The sequence below is a fragment of the Lepisma saccharinum genome, chromosome 4 (assembly GCF_977018435.1).
Source record: "Lepisma saccharinum chromosome 4, izLepSacc3.1, whole genome shotgun sequence".
In the NCBI taxonomy this organism is placed as follows: Eukaryota; Metazoa; Arthropoda; class Insecta; order Zygentoma; family Lepismatidae; genus Lepisma; species Lepisma saccharinum.
The window spans coordinates 17,534,856-17,551,517 of record NC_139232.1 but is presented as its reverse complement, the minus strand read 5'-3'; the positions used below and the strand labels follow the sequence as shown (position 1 = coordinate 17,551,517).

General features: G+C 35.5%; 1 protein-coding gene across 2 annotated transcripts in view; it reads right to left on the bottom strand.

Moving 5' to 3' along the window:
* LOC145986392 (uncharacterized) overlaps positions 1 to 16,662 on the bottom strand; it is a 130,405-nt gene that overhangs the window by 56,787 nt on the left and 56,956 nt on the right. For both annotated transcript variants that reach the window (XM_083120345.1, XM_083120347.1), the window contains exons 3-4: positions 12,853 to 13,010; positions 619 to 824 (exon numbers count right to left, since the gene is read on the bottom strand). In XM_083120345.1, the coding sequence (XP_082976471.1) occupies positions 619 to 824; positions 12,853 to 13,010 (364 nt within the window). The remainder of the gene's footprint in view (positions 1 to 618; positions 825 to 12,852; positions 13,011 to 16,662) is intronic.

Here is a 16,662-nt window from a genome sequence, read left to right as displayed (position 1 = left end):
ATTCTTGTTTTACTTGTATTGTTCCCATGTAATTTTATTAGTGTATATCCATCAATGGTATCTTGAAAGAGAGAGAGAGAGAGAGAGACAAAACATGGAATTCTATAGGTCTTTTCACTTCTTACGGCGGGCGCTCTACAAGCTGGCAAGGAAAGTGGGGAGCGGGGAAGCGACCAATCCAGAGTGATAACAAACGCAGTAGCCTGTAGAACGAGGTTGACGTAGTACTTATTCCCGCCACGTCGTATCCCTCGACGCCACCGCTGTTGTCTGGTTGGTCTGCGGTGCATTCCCCGCTCCCCACTTCCTTTACCAGCTTGTAGAGCGCCCGTAGTAAGAACTGAAAATACTTATAACAAACACACATAGAGAGAGACAGGCATTATCCTTCATTCTTTGTGTGTTTTCGACATTATCTTTAGTAAAGTATATTTAAAGTCAAAACTTGTATTTGTCGTTACAACTACAACGCCCCCTCTCGGAAATTTTTCGTGGGGGAGAATTTTTTGGACAAGTTTGTTGGTGGGGAAAATCTCCATGTCCCGCCCACCCCCAATATTTCGCACCCTGTTATGAAGACACAACCAGAAACCATTCATTTCATTTCTTTGTACTGACCGCCTCAGAAAACCTCCTGGGCTGATGAACTCCGCCCAGTCCTCTGCGCCCTCTCCTTGGACCCGGATTTTCCCGTATCCTTGCGGGACTCCTTCCCCCGCCCCTTCCACTATCCTGCAGGTAGGTTTCGAGTCCTCCGGGTAGATGGCGGGAGTCGACAGAGCGTCCAGGCGCACCAGGTACTCGAACTTGGGCCTCGTCTCTGACTGGAAAGAAGAAAGGAAATCAGCCATTTATTTATCCACACGCACCACCAACCCCATAACACCCCTCCCAGGCACGTATCTAAAATTATATTTCGGGGAGGGTCCGAACCAAGTGACTCATAATAATAATAATGTTTGAATTAAAATAATTATAATTACAATAAATAAATTAAAATATTCAAACTAATTAATTTTTATTACATGAATAGGTTAAAAGACGGTATACGGATAGTAATATTACAGCACGTATTCATTATCTAGCTTACGTATAGTTGAGGTCGACAAAATTTTAAAACAAAATCAACCCCGGCAAAGATATTAATATCAAATAGATAAACAATTGAATATGTATTTAATATCAAAAAAGGATCCAGTTAACGAAGAGTAAAGTTCCTAGTAATATTTTATGTATATTATTAATATTGCATAAATCTTCTTTGGTGTCATTCGAAGTCGTATGATCCCAATATAATCCCTGCCTTCCAATAAGTTCGACGGAAATAAATAACTCTCAATAAAACAACATGTATATTTTAATTATTTAATTTAAGTTATTTTATTATTTTATTATTTTATTATTTTCATTATTATTTAATTTTAGTATTTAGTTTTTCTAGAGGTCCTGATCCGCCTGGATACTCCTAAAAACATCCTTGACTCGTCAAAAAATTTCCTCCACACCCCCTAAAAGTTTTCACCAAGGTCATTCTGGCTCTAAATTTAACCTTCCACCTCGTTAAACACAAGCTCACAACCCCCAAGATGGAAAATTCAGGATGAAACCCTCAATTCAGTCATCCTTTGAATTAAGTTATTTATTGAGTAACTGTAACTGCATAATCATTGCAAAGTAACTGAAATTTACCTACTTTTATCACATAACAATTATATAAGTTAACTTACTTTTCTGAAACCTAAGACCAACCACATTAAATAGATTTGTTAAATTTAGATGAAAATATTGTGCTTCTATCATCAACTTGATCACATCGTCACTCATCTTCATCTTCGCGATTAGTCAAAAGTGTCAGAAAAGTGAACTAAAATAAACCAATTCTATCAATCAAACAATTATATTTTATATAATATATAATTACCTATTACTAAGGAGCAGACATTACCTATTTTGAGAAATTATTATCCTTATTATATGTCTCCAGTTTTTAGTTTGTTTCTATCTTTATTTGTTTGGGTTGTTTTTCCCTATCATACTTTATTATTTAATTTTTATTTGGGGGTCTTTTTCTTTTTATATTGTATAAGAATGGGAGTATATACAGTAATATCTGCTGGAAGATCATCTAATTCTAATTATGCATTGCTTGGTGGTCTTCGAACAGTTGTTCAAACTATCTCCTATGAGGTTAGATTGGTTTTAATCTTATTATCTTTTATTTTTTTAATTGGTGGTTATAACTTACTTTTATTTAATACTTTCCAACATTATTTGTGATTTATTTTTATTGCTTTTCCGTTAGCTTTAATTTGATTAAGTTCTTGTTTAGCTGAAACTAATCGAACCCCCTTTGATTTTGCTGAGGGGGAATCTGAACTTATTTCTGGGTTTAATGTTGAATATAGTGCTGGGGGATTTGCTTTAATTTTTATATCTGAATATGCTAGTATCTTATTCATGAATGTTTTATTTAGAATTTTATTGTTGGGGGGGGGGGGGTATAACTTTTCTTATTCATTTTACTTAAGGTTTTTTTTAGGATTTATTTATATTTGAGTTCGAGGGACGTTACCACGATTTCGTTATGATAAGCTTATATACTGCTGGACAATGAAAACCGGACACTTTAATATTTGACATCTGAATTGCAATAACAGCTCGCAGGTATATTACAGAATGTTCGGCAGATCATGTAGTACCATATGCACCATTCATAGGCTCGGACTTTGTTTATGCATTCATACTTAATTCAGTTTCTGCAACATTTAGTTAGCCCTTGTACCAGAGCTTTTATCGACCCATTGCGTTATCACAAAAAATGCAAGTGTCCGGTTTTTTTTGTCCAGCAGTATATATTTAGATTGGATGAGTTTTCGTCCAATTTCTTTTAATTATTTTTTTTTTGTTGGATTTAGGGGATTAATTATATCAATTTATATTTAATTGCATAATAATTAGAATGTAGAGACTTCTAGAATATTTATATTCTATTTTATGATTTCAAGACATACGCTTAAAGTTTCAGCCAAGAAGTCATTTTCTTAAAATTTTATCTCATAATAGTAGTGTTGTTGGAGATATAATGAGGTATATAAAATATATGACTGTTAATACTTCTCCAGTAGTGATATATGGGGTTTCTACTGGTCGGGCTCCAATTCAAGTTAATAGAATAAAGATTGCAAGCATTATTCAGAACAATACTTGATTTAAAGGGTAGAATTGTAAAACCACGAAAATTTATCTTATAATGTATTGGTATAATTAATAGAATTATGATGGATAATACTAGTGCTATTACTCCTCCTAATTTGTTTGGGATTGATCGTAGAATGGTATATGCAAATAGAAAATATTATACTGGTTGGATATGTACTATGGTTGTTACTAGTGGGTTTGCTGGAGTGAAGTTTTCTGGGTCTCCTAGGGTCGTAAGAAATATTAATGAGAGTTGTATTAGTATTAAAATTATAATTATAGTATTTATAATCTAATTTATATAATTTAGTGTTTCGGGAGGTCCTGACCCCCCTGGAAACTCTTAAAAACATATTTGACTCGTCAAAAAATTTCCTCCACACCCCCTAAAAGTTTTCACCAAGGTCATTCTGGCTCTAAATTTACCCTTAGACCTCCTTAAACACGAGCTCACAATCCTCAAGATGGAAAATTCAGGATGAACCACTCAATTCAGTCATCCTTGGAATTCAGAGTTATTTATTGAGTAACTGTAACTTGTTAATCATTGCAAAGTAACTGAAATTTACCTACTTTTATCACATAACAATTATATAAGTTAACTTACTTTTCTGAAACCTAAGACCAACCACATTAAATAGATTTGTTAAATTTAGATGAAAATATTGTGTTTTTATCATCAACTTGATCACATCATCACTCATCTTCATCTTCGCGATTAGCCAAAAGTGTCAGAAAAGTGAACTAAAATAAACCAATTCAATCAATCATTAAATTACAGCATTCATTGTCACCGTCGCCTTTAACCCAAATAGGTTGAGAAGTGACGTAGATAAAGCAAAAACCCAAAAATGTGAATATAGCGATGTTTCTTCTTTTCGTAGAAATACATTGGAAGCTTAACCAGAATATAATATGTCCCTATTTTGAAATCATGATTATGTTAATTTGAGTTTGGTGTTATAAGTCCACTTTATTCATAGCAAGGCTAATCGAGACTGGACATACAGTTTAAGGTGGGTTCCGAACGACTGTGCCATGTGCCTCCACCGGGTATCGAATCCAGGACCCCTTGATTATAAGGGGACGACGCTACCACTGCGCCATCTGGGAGGCCCGATTATGTTAATTTGAACGACCTCAATATTTACCCATTGCATTTCTAGCTCCGCGCTTGCGCACAAAGTTAATAGCAGATCACTTTCTGCGTGGAAAACGATTAGCCAGGAAGTTGAATCTGGGTGGAGCTATCCACGTAGAAAGAGTTCCCCCACTTTCCAGAATCCATTTTACGTTCCTGCTTGTGGCCAGAATTTAATTAACTTTTTCTTTACTTCTGAAACGGAGCAGTTTACTTATTAAACACGATTCGAAACTCGTGAGCACTTTTTGAGTTCAGTTCGGGCGCTTTATAATTCCACTTACTCTCTTACAGGAACCTTGAAAAAATCTCATGCTTTTAGCAAAAAATAATGAATTCATCTCAATTACATTAAAAAAACATTTCGTTTCATAAATCTGTAAAAAACGTGTAGGTCAACTTTGCGATCATATTTTCGACTGGATGAGTGTTGACGAAAGGTCGTAGGACTGGGAACTTTTACATAGAGTGTCCTGAGTTCGAATCCCGTTGGAGAAGCGACAGTGTTATTACTAGACGTCCGATTTTAGGTTTTTAACCTATTTTTTCCTTTGCAAGTAAATAAGAAATAACAAGTTTATATCAGCGATTCATCAAAAAACGAAACAACTAACGAAGTTTTATAGTGCCTAAAATAACCTATTTTGCTTGTTAGAACCTATTTTAGGTTTATGTGGCTAAATTAAACCTTTTTTTTAGTTTTTTTTTTCTTTTTTAGGTTTTACAGGATTTTTATATCTCATCTCACAGAGGTATTTACTAGGTTTGGTGGCGAAATAATTCCATGACTGGCAAGTTTGAAACATGTTTCCTGACGATTTCTCTCCCTCCAAGTATATGATGTTTATCAAAGCTCTAAACAAAACAAAATGTCTGACGCACTGTTACTTGTACACAGTGGCGGCGAAAGGGGACAGTTCCCCCTACTTTTTACCCCCGCACTATAGACTTTTAATGCTAAGCCTTGCCTACTAAGATAAAGTAAACTTCTTGTCCCCCCTCCTCCCCATTCTCAGTTTTGGCACCCAATCGTCTCTACTCCCTTGCGAAGTAATGTTTCGGCATTCAAATTTGCTTTAATTGATTGATTTATTTGGTGTTTTAATTCCACTTTATGCACAGTAAGGCTAATCGGGATTGGACCTACAGTTTAAAGTGGGATCCGAACCACTATGTGCCTCCACCGGTTATCGAACCCGGAACCCCTTGATTACAATCGCACTACTGACTATGTTTCTGTTGAAAGATAATTTTCAGCACATGAAATGATCCTCACAGACAAGAGGTGGAGTTTGAGTGTGGATAACGCAAAAGGATTCATGGTGGTCAATAGGACCATGAAAAATTCAAGTATAATTCCTGGTTTTCAAGGCGAACTTTCCAAAAATTCAAGGATACAAACAGATGTTTTCTCTATTCCAACCTTACGTATTACCGCCTCTCACCCTCCCTTCCACCACACAAAAATATTAAAAATGTAAAGGGTTTGTATGATTCCAATGTACCAAAAAATTTACAAAATCAACTTCAAGATATATTACTTTGTAATAATCTTCCGTCTGTCAGATAGATTGTTCTGCAAAAGACACTAACAAAGTTAACGGATTGAGAAAATTTTGTTTTATTTTCCATGTAGCTTTCTTTTTCTTCCTAAAAAAAATAAAATAAAAGCTAAACTGAGAGAAACTTTCCTCAGGGCATTTATAAACATGTATAAATTTAATGGGATTTGGATTAATAAAAATTGCAATTTTTCACAACTACGGATAAAAATTAGAATAGAAAAAAACATCCAGTTGTACCTTTTTTCATGTCTGCCAAAATTCATGAATAATTTCCAGACCAAATAATTCACGCATAATTCCCGGAATTGAAGGAATTCCAAGTGAGTAGCCACCCTGATATTGTGCAGCAAATTATACATACGTAATACATTTTTCATACCAACAAGTAACTTTCTCTTACAGAACAAGTACAGTATTATATAATTTGTAGATAATTTTGAAAATGATATAAAGAAATAAAAATTTTGTTGAGAAAATTAATATTTGGTTATTACGGTTCTTGTGAAATTTTGTTTTTAACGATTGTATCTAATCAGTATTTTTCAGGAATTTTGTACCAAATTAAGTCTTTTTGCAACCTATTTCAGGATTTTTTTGCCTAATTTAAGGTTTTTAGAACATATTTTCGGATTTTTAGAACCTATTTTTGGATTTTTAGAGCCTATTTTAGGAACCTAAAAGCACATTTTTAGAACCTATTTTGGAATTTTTAGAGCCTATTTTAAGAACCTAAAAGCACATTTTTAGAACCTATTTTGGGATTTTCAGAGCCTATTTTAGGAACTTAAAAGCACATTTTTAGAACCTATTTTGGAATTTTTAGAGCCTATTTTAGGAACCTAAAAGCACATTTTTTAGAACCTATTTTGGGATTTTAGAGCCTATTTTAGGAACCTAAAAGCACATTTTTTAGAACCTATTTTGGGATTTTAGAGCCTATTTTAGGAACCTAAAAGCACATTTTTAGAACCTATTTTGGAATTTTAGAGCCTATTTTAGGAACCTAAAAGCACATTTTTTAGAACCTATTTTGGGATTTTAGAGCCTATTTTAGGAACCTAAAAGCACATTTTTTAGAACCTATTTTGGAATTTTAGAGCCTATTTTAGGAACCTAAAAGCACATTTTTAGAACCTATTTTGGAATTTTTAGAGCCTATTTTAAGAACCTAAAAGCACATTTTTAGAACCTATTTTGGGATTTTCAGAGCCTATTTTAGGAACTTAAAAGCACATTTTTTAGAACCTATTTTGGAATTTTTAGAGCCTATTTTAGGAACCTAAAAGCACATTTTTTAGAACCTATTTTGGAATTTTCGAGCCTATTTTAGGAACCTAAAAGCACATTTTTTAGAACCTATTTTGGGATTTTAGAGCCTATTTTAGGAACCTAAAAGCACATTTTTTAGAACCTATTTTGGAATTTTAGAGCCTATTTTAGGAACCTAAAAGCACATTTTTTAGAACCTATTTTGGAATTTTAGAGCCTATTTTAGGAACCTAAAAGCACATTTTTTAGAACCTATTTTGGAATTTTAGAGCCTATTTTAGGAACCTAAAAGCACATTTTTTAGAACCTATTTTGGAATTTTAGAGCCTATTTTAGGAACCAAAAAGCACATTTTTTAGAACCTAAAAATCCGAGGTCAAGTTATGACATCCCCACGTATTTTGCCTCTATACAGGAAGCAAATTACGTGAGAACATCGTACCACGCAATGGATAGTTCGACTGTGCCGCCATTTCCTAGAGCCATACAACTATGTACCTGTAGTGAGAGCAATAGACCTTAGTAAATAATTATAAATTATTTTCAATTTCATGTTTATTACACCCAAAGCATCATCAAGTAAATACTACTTACTAATAACAAGAATTCTAACATCACTAACGTTTATATAAGTAACCAGTAAATAACCTTTACTTCTTGGCACCTAAATTGAGTGTTCACCCCCCCTGTATATGTTGTATAGTAATAGGAAATATTAATTGAATACTTAACTGTAGTAGAAATTTCCCCAGTTTATGTGTGTAGCTTCGCTGCCCGAGACCAAGTGGGCGCGAGATTCTCCTGGCTCGGACACGAGGCCTCGATATTACGTAGCGTGACGTCAGAGCATGTGATGAAGCGTTGCCAAGTTTATCGTACAGCTATGAAATTGAGGGGTGATAGTGTGTGGTTTTCCGATCATCTTTAATGCATTCTTCCCGCAAGACTGTCATTGCGTTTGTCTGTTTGTGCTTCTATCGAGAATATAACGCCCACAATGTTTTCTGACTCATAGGTGAAGACTATACAGGTTGGACGGTTGTCTATAGTGTGGGGCTCGAAAAACTAGCCCCGTTCCGATTAGTAGACAATCCCCGTCTTTATCACGAGCAACCTCTGTATCCACAGAAGGTGGAGGTATGGTGTGCAGTGTCCGCCCAGCGCATTATTGGCCCAATCTTCTTCACGAAACACCACTGTAAACCTCAGAATATTCGAAGAATTCTATGCACAGTTGGCCGATTACGAAAAGGAGTACTGCCATTTTCAACAAGACGGGGCAACGTGCCCCACCTTCGCGCTGTCCATGGAGTGGATCGGAGTCGTGCTTCCAGACGACCGATTGATCAGCAAGGACTTGTGGCCGCCTCTGTCTCCGGACCTATCTACATGCAAATTTCGCTTTTGGGGAAACATGAAAGGGAAGGTGTATGTCAAAAATTCCCCTTATCTTGCAGCAACCGAAGGACAATATCGCACATACAGTGCACAGTATTTCTCATGCGGAACTGCAAGCTGTCATGCGAAAAATGTTATCCCAATGCAAATGTGACTTCAATATCTATTGTAAACAGTAAGTACATATTTCATTATTATTTCAAATGTACTGTACTACATATTGTATACTGATCGGAACGGGGCTAACTTTACGTGCTGCACCCTGTATTAGTGCGTTTTTAATTTTCTAAAGAGGTTGCTGTATTTGCGGGTACAAACTGTCAGGAGATAAATTTTCAAGTTAACATGTTGTTTTGTTTTGGACACTACTGTGGTCTATGGCGAAATGGAAGCAGAAGAAAGACTTGATTGGTTGATTTTTATTTTACTTCGCTTTTGTGCCACTTTTGGCTAATTTGCGAAGATGGGAATGAGTAGTGATATGATGAAATTGACGAATGGACACTCATAAACATCCATGCCCAGGCCAGGAATTGAACCCGGGACCCCTGGCATCGTAGCGCGATGTGCTAACAACTCCGCCACGGGGGCGGCACAGAAGAAAGACAAGAAAGCAACAAAGAATAATGAAAAACAGGAAATGTTTGTCTTTGAACTGACGATGACAGTGTAACCTACATTGTGAATTCAAATACAAGAACAGACAAAGGGGGAATAAAATATGTATAGGTTTCCATGTGGTATGCTGTATAAGTAATTTGTTGTAATGTTGTTGTTGATATGATGTTTTAAGTCCACTTTATGCACAGTAAGGCTAATCGGGACTGGACCTACAGTTTAAAGTGGGATCCGAACCACTCCAGTAGGTATCGAACCCGGGACCTCTTGATTACAAGGGGACGTCGCTACCACTGCGCCATCGGGGAGGCCCATAATTTGTTGTAATTTCTGCCTAATTTTATTGATTTTTTTTGGCGGCAGTTAAATGGGTTGCATATCAGTTAAGGTAGTAGCTTTGAACAACGTAAAACGTGAAAAAGAGAATTGTGAGTACCCTGCACACGTCTGTGGCCAATTGTACTACGTCTTACTTTCAACGTTTTCTTTACCAAGTTCAGTATTTTAAAACTTGTTCTCGAACGAAGAAACAATGTCTCTTCTCTTCAGAGATATGATCTCTGATGGTCCAAGTGGCAGAGTGGTTAGAACATCGCGCTACGACGCCAGGTGTCACGGGTTCGAATCCCAGCATGGGCATGGATGTTTGTGTGTCCATTCATCAAATTCATGATATCATCACTCATTCCCATCTTCGCAAATTAGCAAATAGTGGCACAAAAGCGAAGTAAAGTAAAGCAAATCAATGAATGTGATCTATGATAATTATGTTGCATTTTATCAAGGATTTGTAGATTTACAAGTTATGAGGTGGAAGTAGCTAATTATACTGGCAAGCCTAGAACTACGAGATATTTTTATAAGCATATGTTAAATATTCGTGTTTTTGCTTCTTCTTCTTACTATTATATTGATCAATTTGAATTGACATATATGCAATAATCTTCAGAAATAAAGTGTAATTGTACAAATAGAAAGTTTTGAACTCTGAACTCTAGTTTTCTCCAATTCAAACAGCTTATACATGTGTTATGGAGAACTTAATCCATTAATTTGTTGATTCATCATTTGCTGCCTATTTCTTAATTAATTCACATCACTTCATTCACCTATAATTGTTAATTTGTCATTTGAACATAACCTGCTAATCGTCAGATATATTTTCAAATAATAAAATTTACAATTTTTCATACTTTCACTCGAGTTATGTATTTGAAACCACTTGGGATCGTTTCTTTTCATCTCCTGATGATAAGTTATATTTGTCTTGTTCATGAATAAGAGTACTTGTAACGTTTCAGTAGTATATGTGTATGTATGGAAATTTCACCTAAACCAAAAGTACTTTACTGCCTTATGTATTTATTCATACGATGGGTGCTAGCAACAATTGGCTATCATATGTTTAACGAAACTACGCCATTTGCAGAAACATGGGTCGGTAGGTTAGATCGCAATATGCAGTTGTTGTTCAGACATTTATATGAGAATAATGAATGTGCTAGAAAACAATATCGGTGTCATTGTAAAATATTGTGAAAGTCCAAAACATTCTGTGAAACGAATTTCGTCAGCAGTGCAGATGTCATGCACTAGCGTGCATAGAATCTTTTAGTATAAACTTCCAGTATGAATGCCCCTTTCAATTCCGAAGAGTCAATAACAACTAACTCTCTCTCTCTCTCTCTCTCTCTCTCTCTCTCTCTCTCTCTCATCCCCACACACGCACACACACTTGGGCTTTCGATGGCTTAGTGGTAACGTCGCCGCCTTGCAATGAAAGAGTCACGGGTTCGATACCCGGTGGAGGGACAATGCACAGTGCTTCCTCATATTGTAACAATGTTTCCACAGATAAACCAAACACCAGGTTGAACCCTGGCGAACAGTCCATACGAGTAGCTCGCGGTATCCCTGTCTAGGTCACCTGATGTTGAACATTTTTGTTAAAACAGTTAGTATGAAAAGAAAGATCAAATATCATACATATATGCTTACATACATACACATATACTTGATATACGAAGGGGTGGGTGTTTTGAAGTTCCCTTTAACCTCTTTCGAAGGGAGTGTTCGCCACTGTGTATTTGCATTAGTTCCAGCCTCATACATCCTCTGTTCGGTCAGCTGCAATTACTGATGAAAATGTATCTCTTAATATTGCACAAAATAGCTTAAAGTCAGGGCCGTTAAAGGTCCAAGAATTTTAAATAAATTCAATTTCGGTCCAGGAGAGAAAATCCAGGACCGTTAAGTAATCTTTTTATTTGTAAAGAATTCAATTCGGTCCAGGAACCCTTTCTTTTTTCAGATGAATTTTAAATGCTATCCAGGAACCTTTTTTCCGGATCGGTTTAATTGGGTCCAAGTTCCGTATTGAAATGAAACAATACGCAACTTGGACCGAATTTAAATTGTTTGAGAAGAAAGGTTCCGGTTCTGTTAAGGAACTCAATAGAATCCATTACAATGTATGGATTCCTGGATCCTGGGGTGGGCGTGGGGGTGGGGGTGGGGTAGTCTTACCATATTTTTTTGGGTCAAACCCAGGACATATTTGCGATCAACTCGTTACTGCTGAATTTCAGTTTTCTTTACAAAAATAAATTGAAATTACTTAACAGCCTTTACATTTTATTGGAACATTAAACTATAAATTGTACAAGAAAAAATATTAACATTCTTTTCTAAAATCAATCAATCAATTTTCAAATGTTTAATTGAATAATACATTTTCTGATGTTTAGGAAGCCTCTCTGTTCTAGGTAGCATTATCTGTTAGTTGACTCAGTTGAACTTTTCACTAGACATGACTTTATTTCAGAGATGGCTTGTTTGTTTTAATAACATAATAAAATTCACAACATGAAAGTTCTGAATTAATTTTAACATTCAGCTGACCAAATATTCCCCATAATTGAAAATACTCTCTCAACTGGAGCAGATACATGTTCCAGGCAAAGACATAGCAAAGTCAACCATTTTAGAAATGTTGGTACATGAAATATCAGTCTTTTGGAACACCTTAAAAATTGGTCGTGAATATTCAATACCGGTAGCTATTTTCATGTTCAGATTCTCAAGACCCCGGACATTTTGCAATCCCGGACATCACTAAAAAACCAGGACTGTCCGGGCTAATCCCGGACGTATGGTAAGCCTAGGGTGGGGGTGGGGGTGGGGGTGGGGGTTATAGCTCCAGGAATTGTAAATATATCCAATTCCCGTCCGGAAGAGAAAATCAGCAAGTGTAAATGGGTTCTAGTCCGTAAGGAAACTTATTATCTGTAAAGTATTTCAATTCGGTCCAGGGACCTTCTTTCGGGATCGGTTTATACGGTCCAGGAACCTCTTTTCCCGGATGAATTTAAATGCGGTCCATGAACCTTTTTTTCGGATGAATTTAAATACCTTCTATGAAACAATACGCAACTTGGACCGAATTTAAATTTTGCTGTAGAAAAGGTTCCGGTCCTGTTGAGGATCCCAATTGAACCCGTTAGAATTTATGGGTTTCTGTACTTTTAACAACCCTGCTAAAACCTCTTGACCCTTTTGTTACTCAATCTCAATCACGTAGGACAAGGGGAAATCCCTAGAGGCAATTCCGTGGCGACATGGACTTCATCCGCAGTTACAAATGCCACGAGATCCATCACCTACCTTGTTCCTCTCCCTCGAGTTGTCCAACGTCACCAGGAACTTGGAAGCGAATCTAGAGTCCAGGGTTCCAGCTCCGCAGACCAGCCGCTGCACCAACCGCTCCACCACAACTTCCGCCGCTGCCCTCGCCCTGTCCCGGCTGAAGTCGTGGCTCTGACCTGCGGTTTCAATTGTTCTCAGTTAATTTATTCGATGTAATGTGATCCTCTAAATAAAAATAATTCAAAATATATATCTAACCAGTTCTCACCGTAATAGACAAAACTGTCTCGAATTCCAATATTAAGCATTCCTACCAATATTCTACACATCCATCTCAAAGAATCACCTTCCAACTTCGTCTTTACCTTCCTACATATTTCCCAAGAAGAATCTTGTACAGTGGCGCCAACATATATGGGCCTGAGGGGCTAGATTCCAAACAATAATTTGCCTGTTACTATATTTTATTTCAGAAATGAAGTACCCGTGCTTATGAAAACAAAATATTTAATAAATATGCACTTAAAGAATTTTCACAACTTAATCACTGCCTGAGTATTATCAAAATATATAATAATAATTCTTTACATCTCGAATATGAAACTTACATTATCCGTGATTACATCGTTACTAAGAATATAAGGAAGGAAAGGGCTTGTAACCAGGGTGAGGATCGATATGTATTAAAAATTCCTAAACTAGTCAGGCAAAATCATCGAAAAATACAACATAGGCACTAAAATTGACGAACATCGACAGATTTTTAATTTTCCTGCAAGCTTCTTCGAAATACATTTGTGACAAAAATAGGCAAAAAGAGTCACTATAAAATTCAGAAATTGCCTGAAACTGTTTTTAAACGTAAAAGCTTAAATTTGTTGGCCAAGGAACCAAAAGGTCAGTTTAGGGCATTTTGATTGATTTTTATTGATTGATTTAGTGTTTCAAGTTCACTTTGTGCACAGTAAGGCTAATCGGGACTGGACCTACAGTTTAAAGTGGGATCCGAACCACTATGTGCCTCCACCGGGAATAGAACTTAGGACATATTCTCAGTCTATTTATGACATAGGCTATTTAATTGCAAAAAATTATAAAACAAATGCCGCCACTGACCTTGTAAACTCTTCCCTTCTCTATGTATTCCACATTTCCTGCCTATCAAAGTCTTCCTGGTTTAATTACTCTAATAACTTTAGAGTTGAATGTATATGTAACATTCTCCACTCATGTTTTTCTTTCCTCTTTCAAGTTCAAATATTCTCATCATGATTTTATTTTCAAAAACTCTTCATTTGAGTTTATATTTTAACGCAAGGACCCATCTATCAACATCAAACAATACCACAGGCAAAATAACTGAGTTGAAATTTATTTTAACTTTTAGATTATTTTATATTACATAAGAATAAGAGTTTATGTGCCAAAATATTAATTGCCTTCCTAATATCAATCCTAAGATGTTGCGTTTGAAAACACCTTCAAATGAGCTATTTCTGTAATTAGGTTTTGATTATTACCTACTACTTGTTTTTCCGCATGCAAGCGTGTATTTTAAAGATCTAAAAAGTCTAAACTTGTATATCGCAGGAGCCTTCTTTTAAATCTGGTTCGCAAAATTGTGGTCCGTGATAAATTAATTTTACACTAGGATTGCAAGGCTGTTTTACTTTTACGGTAATGTGAAAAACGTAGATTTCAATAGCAGAAAATATTGTTTTATCAACATTTCTATTTATTATTGCTGTTAAACGGATTAAAAGGTAAGGCAAAAGTTTATTCTGAACTTTGTAGTAGCTAGCTGTAAGGTGTGTTTGTTCTATTTGTCTTTAAGTAATATTCTGTAATTCGCCGACTCTCGTAGCGCAGTGCAGCGTGCTTCGACGCTATATATATATATATATATATATCTGCTTTCTCTCTTTACCTCTCTCTCTCTCTCTCTCTCTCTCTCTCTCCCCTAGAGGGGACGAAAGGAAGAGAGAGAGAGAGAGAGAGAGAGACTTCTTTTTCCCTGGAATTATAAATACATTTTTCATTTCTAAATCAATTGTCGAAAATATAATGATCCTGGAACTTTAAATATTTTTCTTCGATTTTTAGTTCATTGTTGAAAAAATTAATGATTCTGGGATCACGAAAACAATTTTCATTGTATTAAATTCATCGTTGAAAATATTATGATTCTGGAATTATAAATATTTTATATTAAATTCGTTGTTGAAATATAATGATCCTGGAACTTTAAATATTTTCTCGATTTGAATTTATTGTTGAAAATGACAATTGAAAATTGGAATAGACTTCTTTCAAATGATAGTCAAATGTGAAAAAAGGAAATTTCTGAATAACATCTTTTCCCCCCACTCCCAGTTCCGTCTACAGAGAATTTCACTTACTTAGGCTCGAGGAAGGACAAAATATTTTTACGTGGGCTATTTATTTATTGCACTGCGCACAACAGGCATCTGCCCTTTCACAGAGCACAAGGAATTTGTTACATAAATTAATTACATACACATTTTTAAATGTAAAAATATGCTTCGGTAGCCATGGTTACTACTGAGATTATTTATTTTTCTCGGTCACTTTATTTCTATTTGCCATTCATTTGTTCCTCTGTTTTCCTCTGTCTTTCTTCCTCCGCATATCTTGGTCACTTTTTCTTTATCCCTCTATTTTGGGTAGCCTGAGACTATATCATGTGGGCTAGAGCCACCCTCGAATAGCTAGTGGCAACGCCAGTGAACCTTATATTTTTCCCTCTACATTTTCGAAAACTGAAATGCTGCCTCGCGGAAAGAATTCTGACCACTCTGTGCTATTTTCTTAAAAATAACCCGAGAGAGACAAGAAATCTCTCCGATGCTTTTTCTTCTGTAGCCTTTCTCTCTCAGTAGAGGGGGAATCCATCCGGAAATTAGTAAGTTCTTTCGCTCGTTCATTTGACGTCAGAGGGACAGGCATTTTAGGATTCAATCTCCACGAAATCTTCCTGGAGAGAAATTTCCCCTTCATTCCTTCATCTTCATTTCCTCCTTGCTTTCTTTCCCGTTAAGTAGTGGAAATTCTCCCCCTTTATTTTTTCTTTTTTATTATTTTGCATTTATTTGCATCTGCTCTTCGCAAAGAAAAGTGCAGTTTCATCCACAAGGAACTACATGGGACCCGAACAGACCTGAATTTTCTAAAACTAAACGTGGAAAATAACTCTGATTAAAAATTTGGCTAATTTTAAAGAAAATAATGACTGCAGTAGGGTGCACAAATACCAGTTAGACATTTTGTTAATTATCTCTTACATCTATGTATGTGTCTTAAGAAGAATATAATACGAGTAGTTCAAATGGTGGTGGAGGTGTTTATTATTATGCTCTTCATTAGAGCATTGTTTCAATTCTTGAAGCATACATTTTAATGAAACAAAGTGAATGTAGAGAGAGATGCGGAATTTAGCCGATAATTATTATTATAATTAATTACGTAAATACATAAATATAAGTAACACTGTGAAGCCTTGTTTCCATGTTAATAAAGCATTCAAATGCTAACCAAGGGAAACTTTATTGTATAAAAAATATATACACAAGGAATTTATTGTGAATCTTCATCTGAAGAAGACCCTGTTAGAGAATGAAAACGATACGTTTTTAGTGTATATATTTTTATTACAATCAATTTTGCCTTGGTCAGCATTTGAATGTTTTAATAAAATACACATTTACCTATTTATCGCATAATTAATGTGATGTGAATTTTATCCAATTTACCTATTTTTCATATAATTAATCAATTGAACGGATATATGTTATTTTTATACTTATAGTT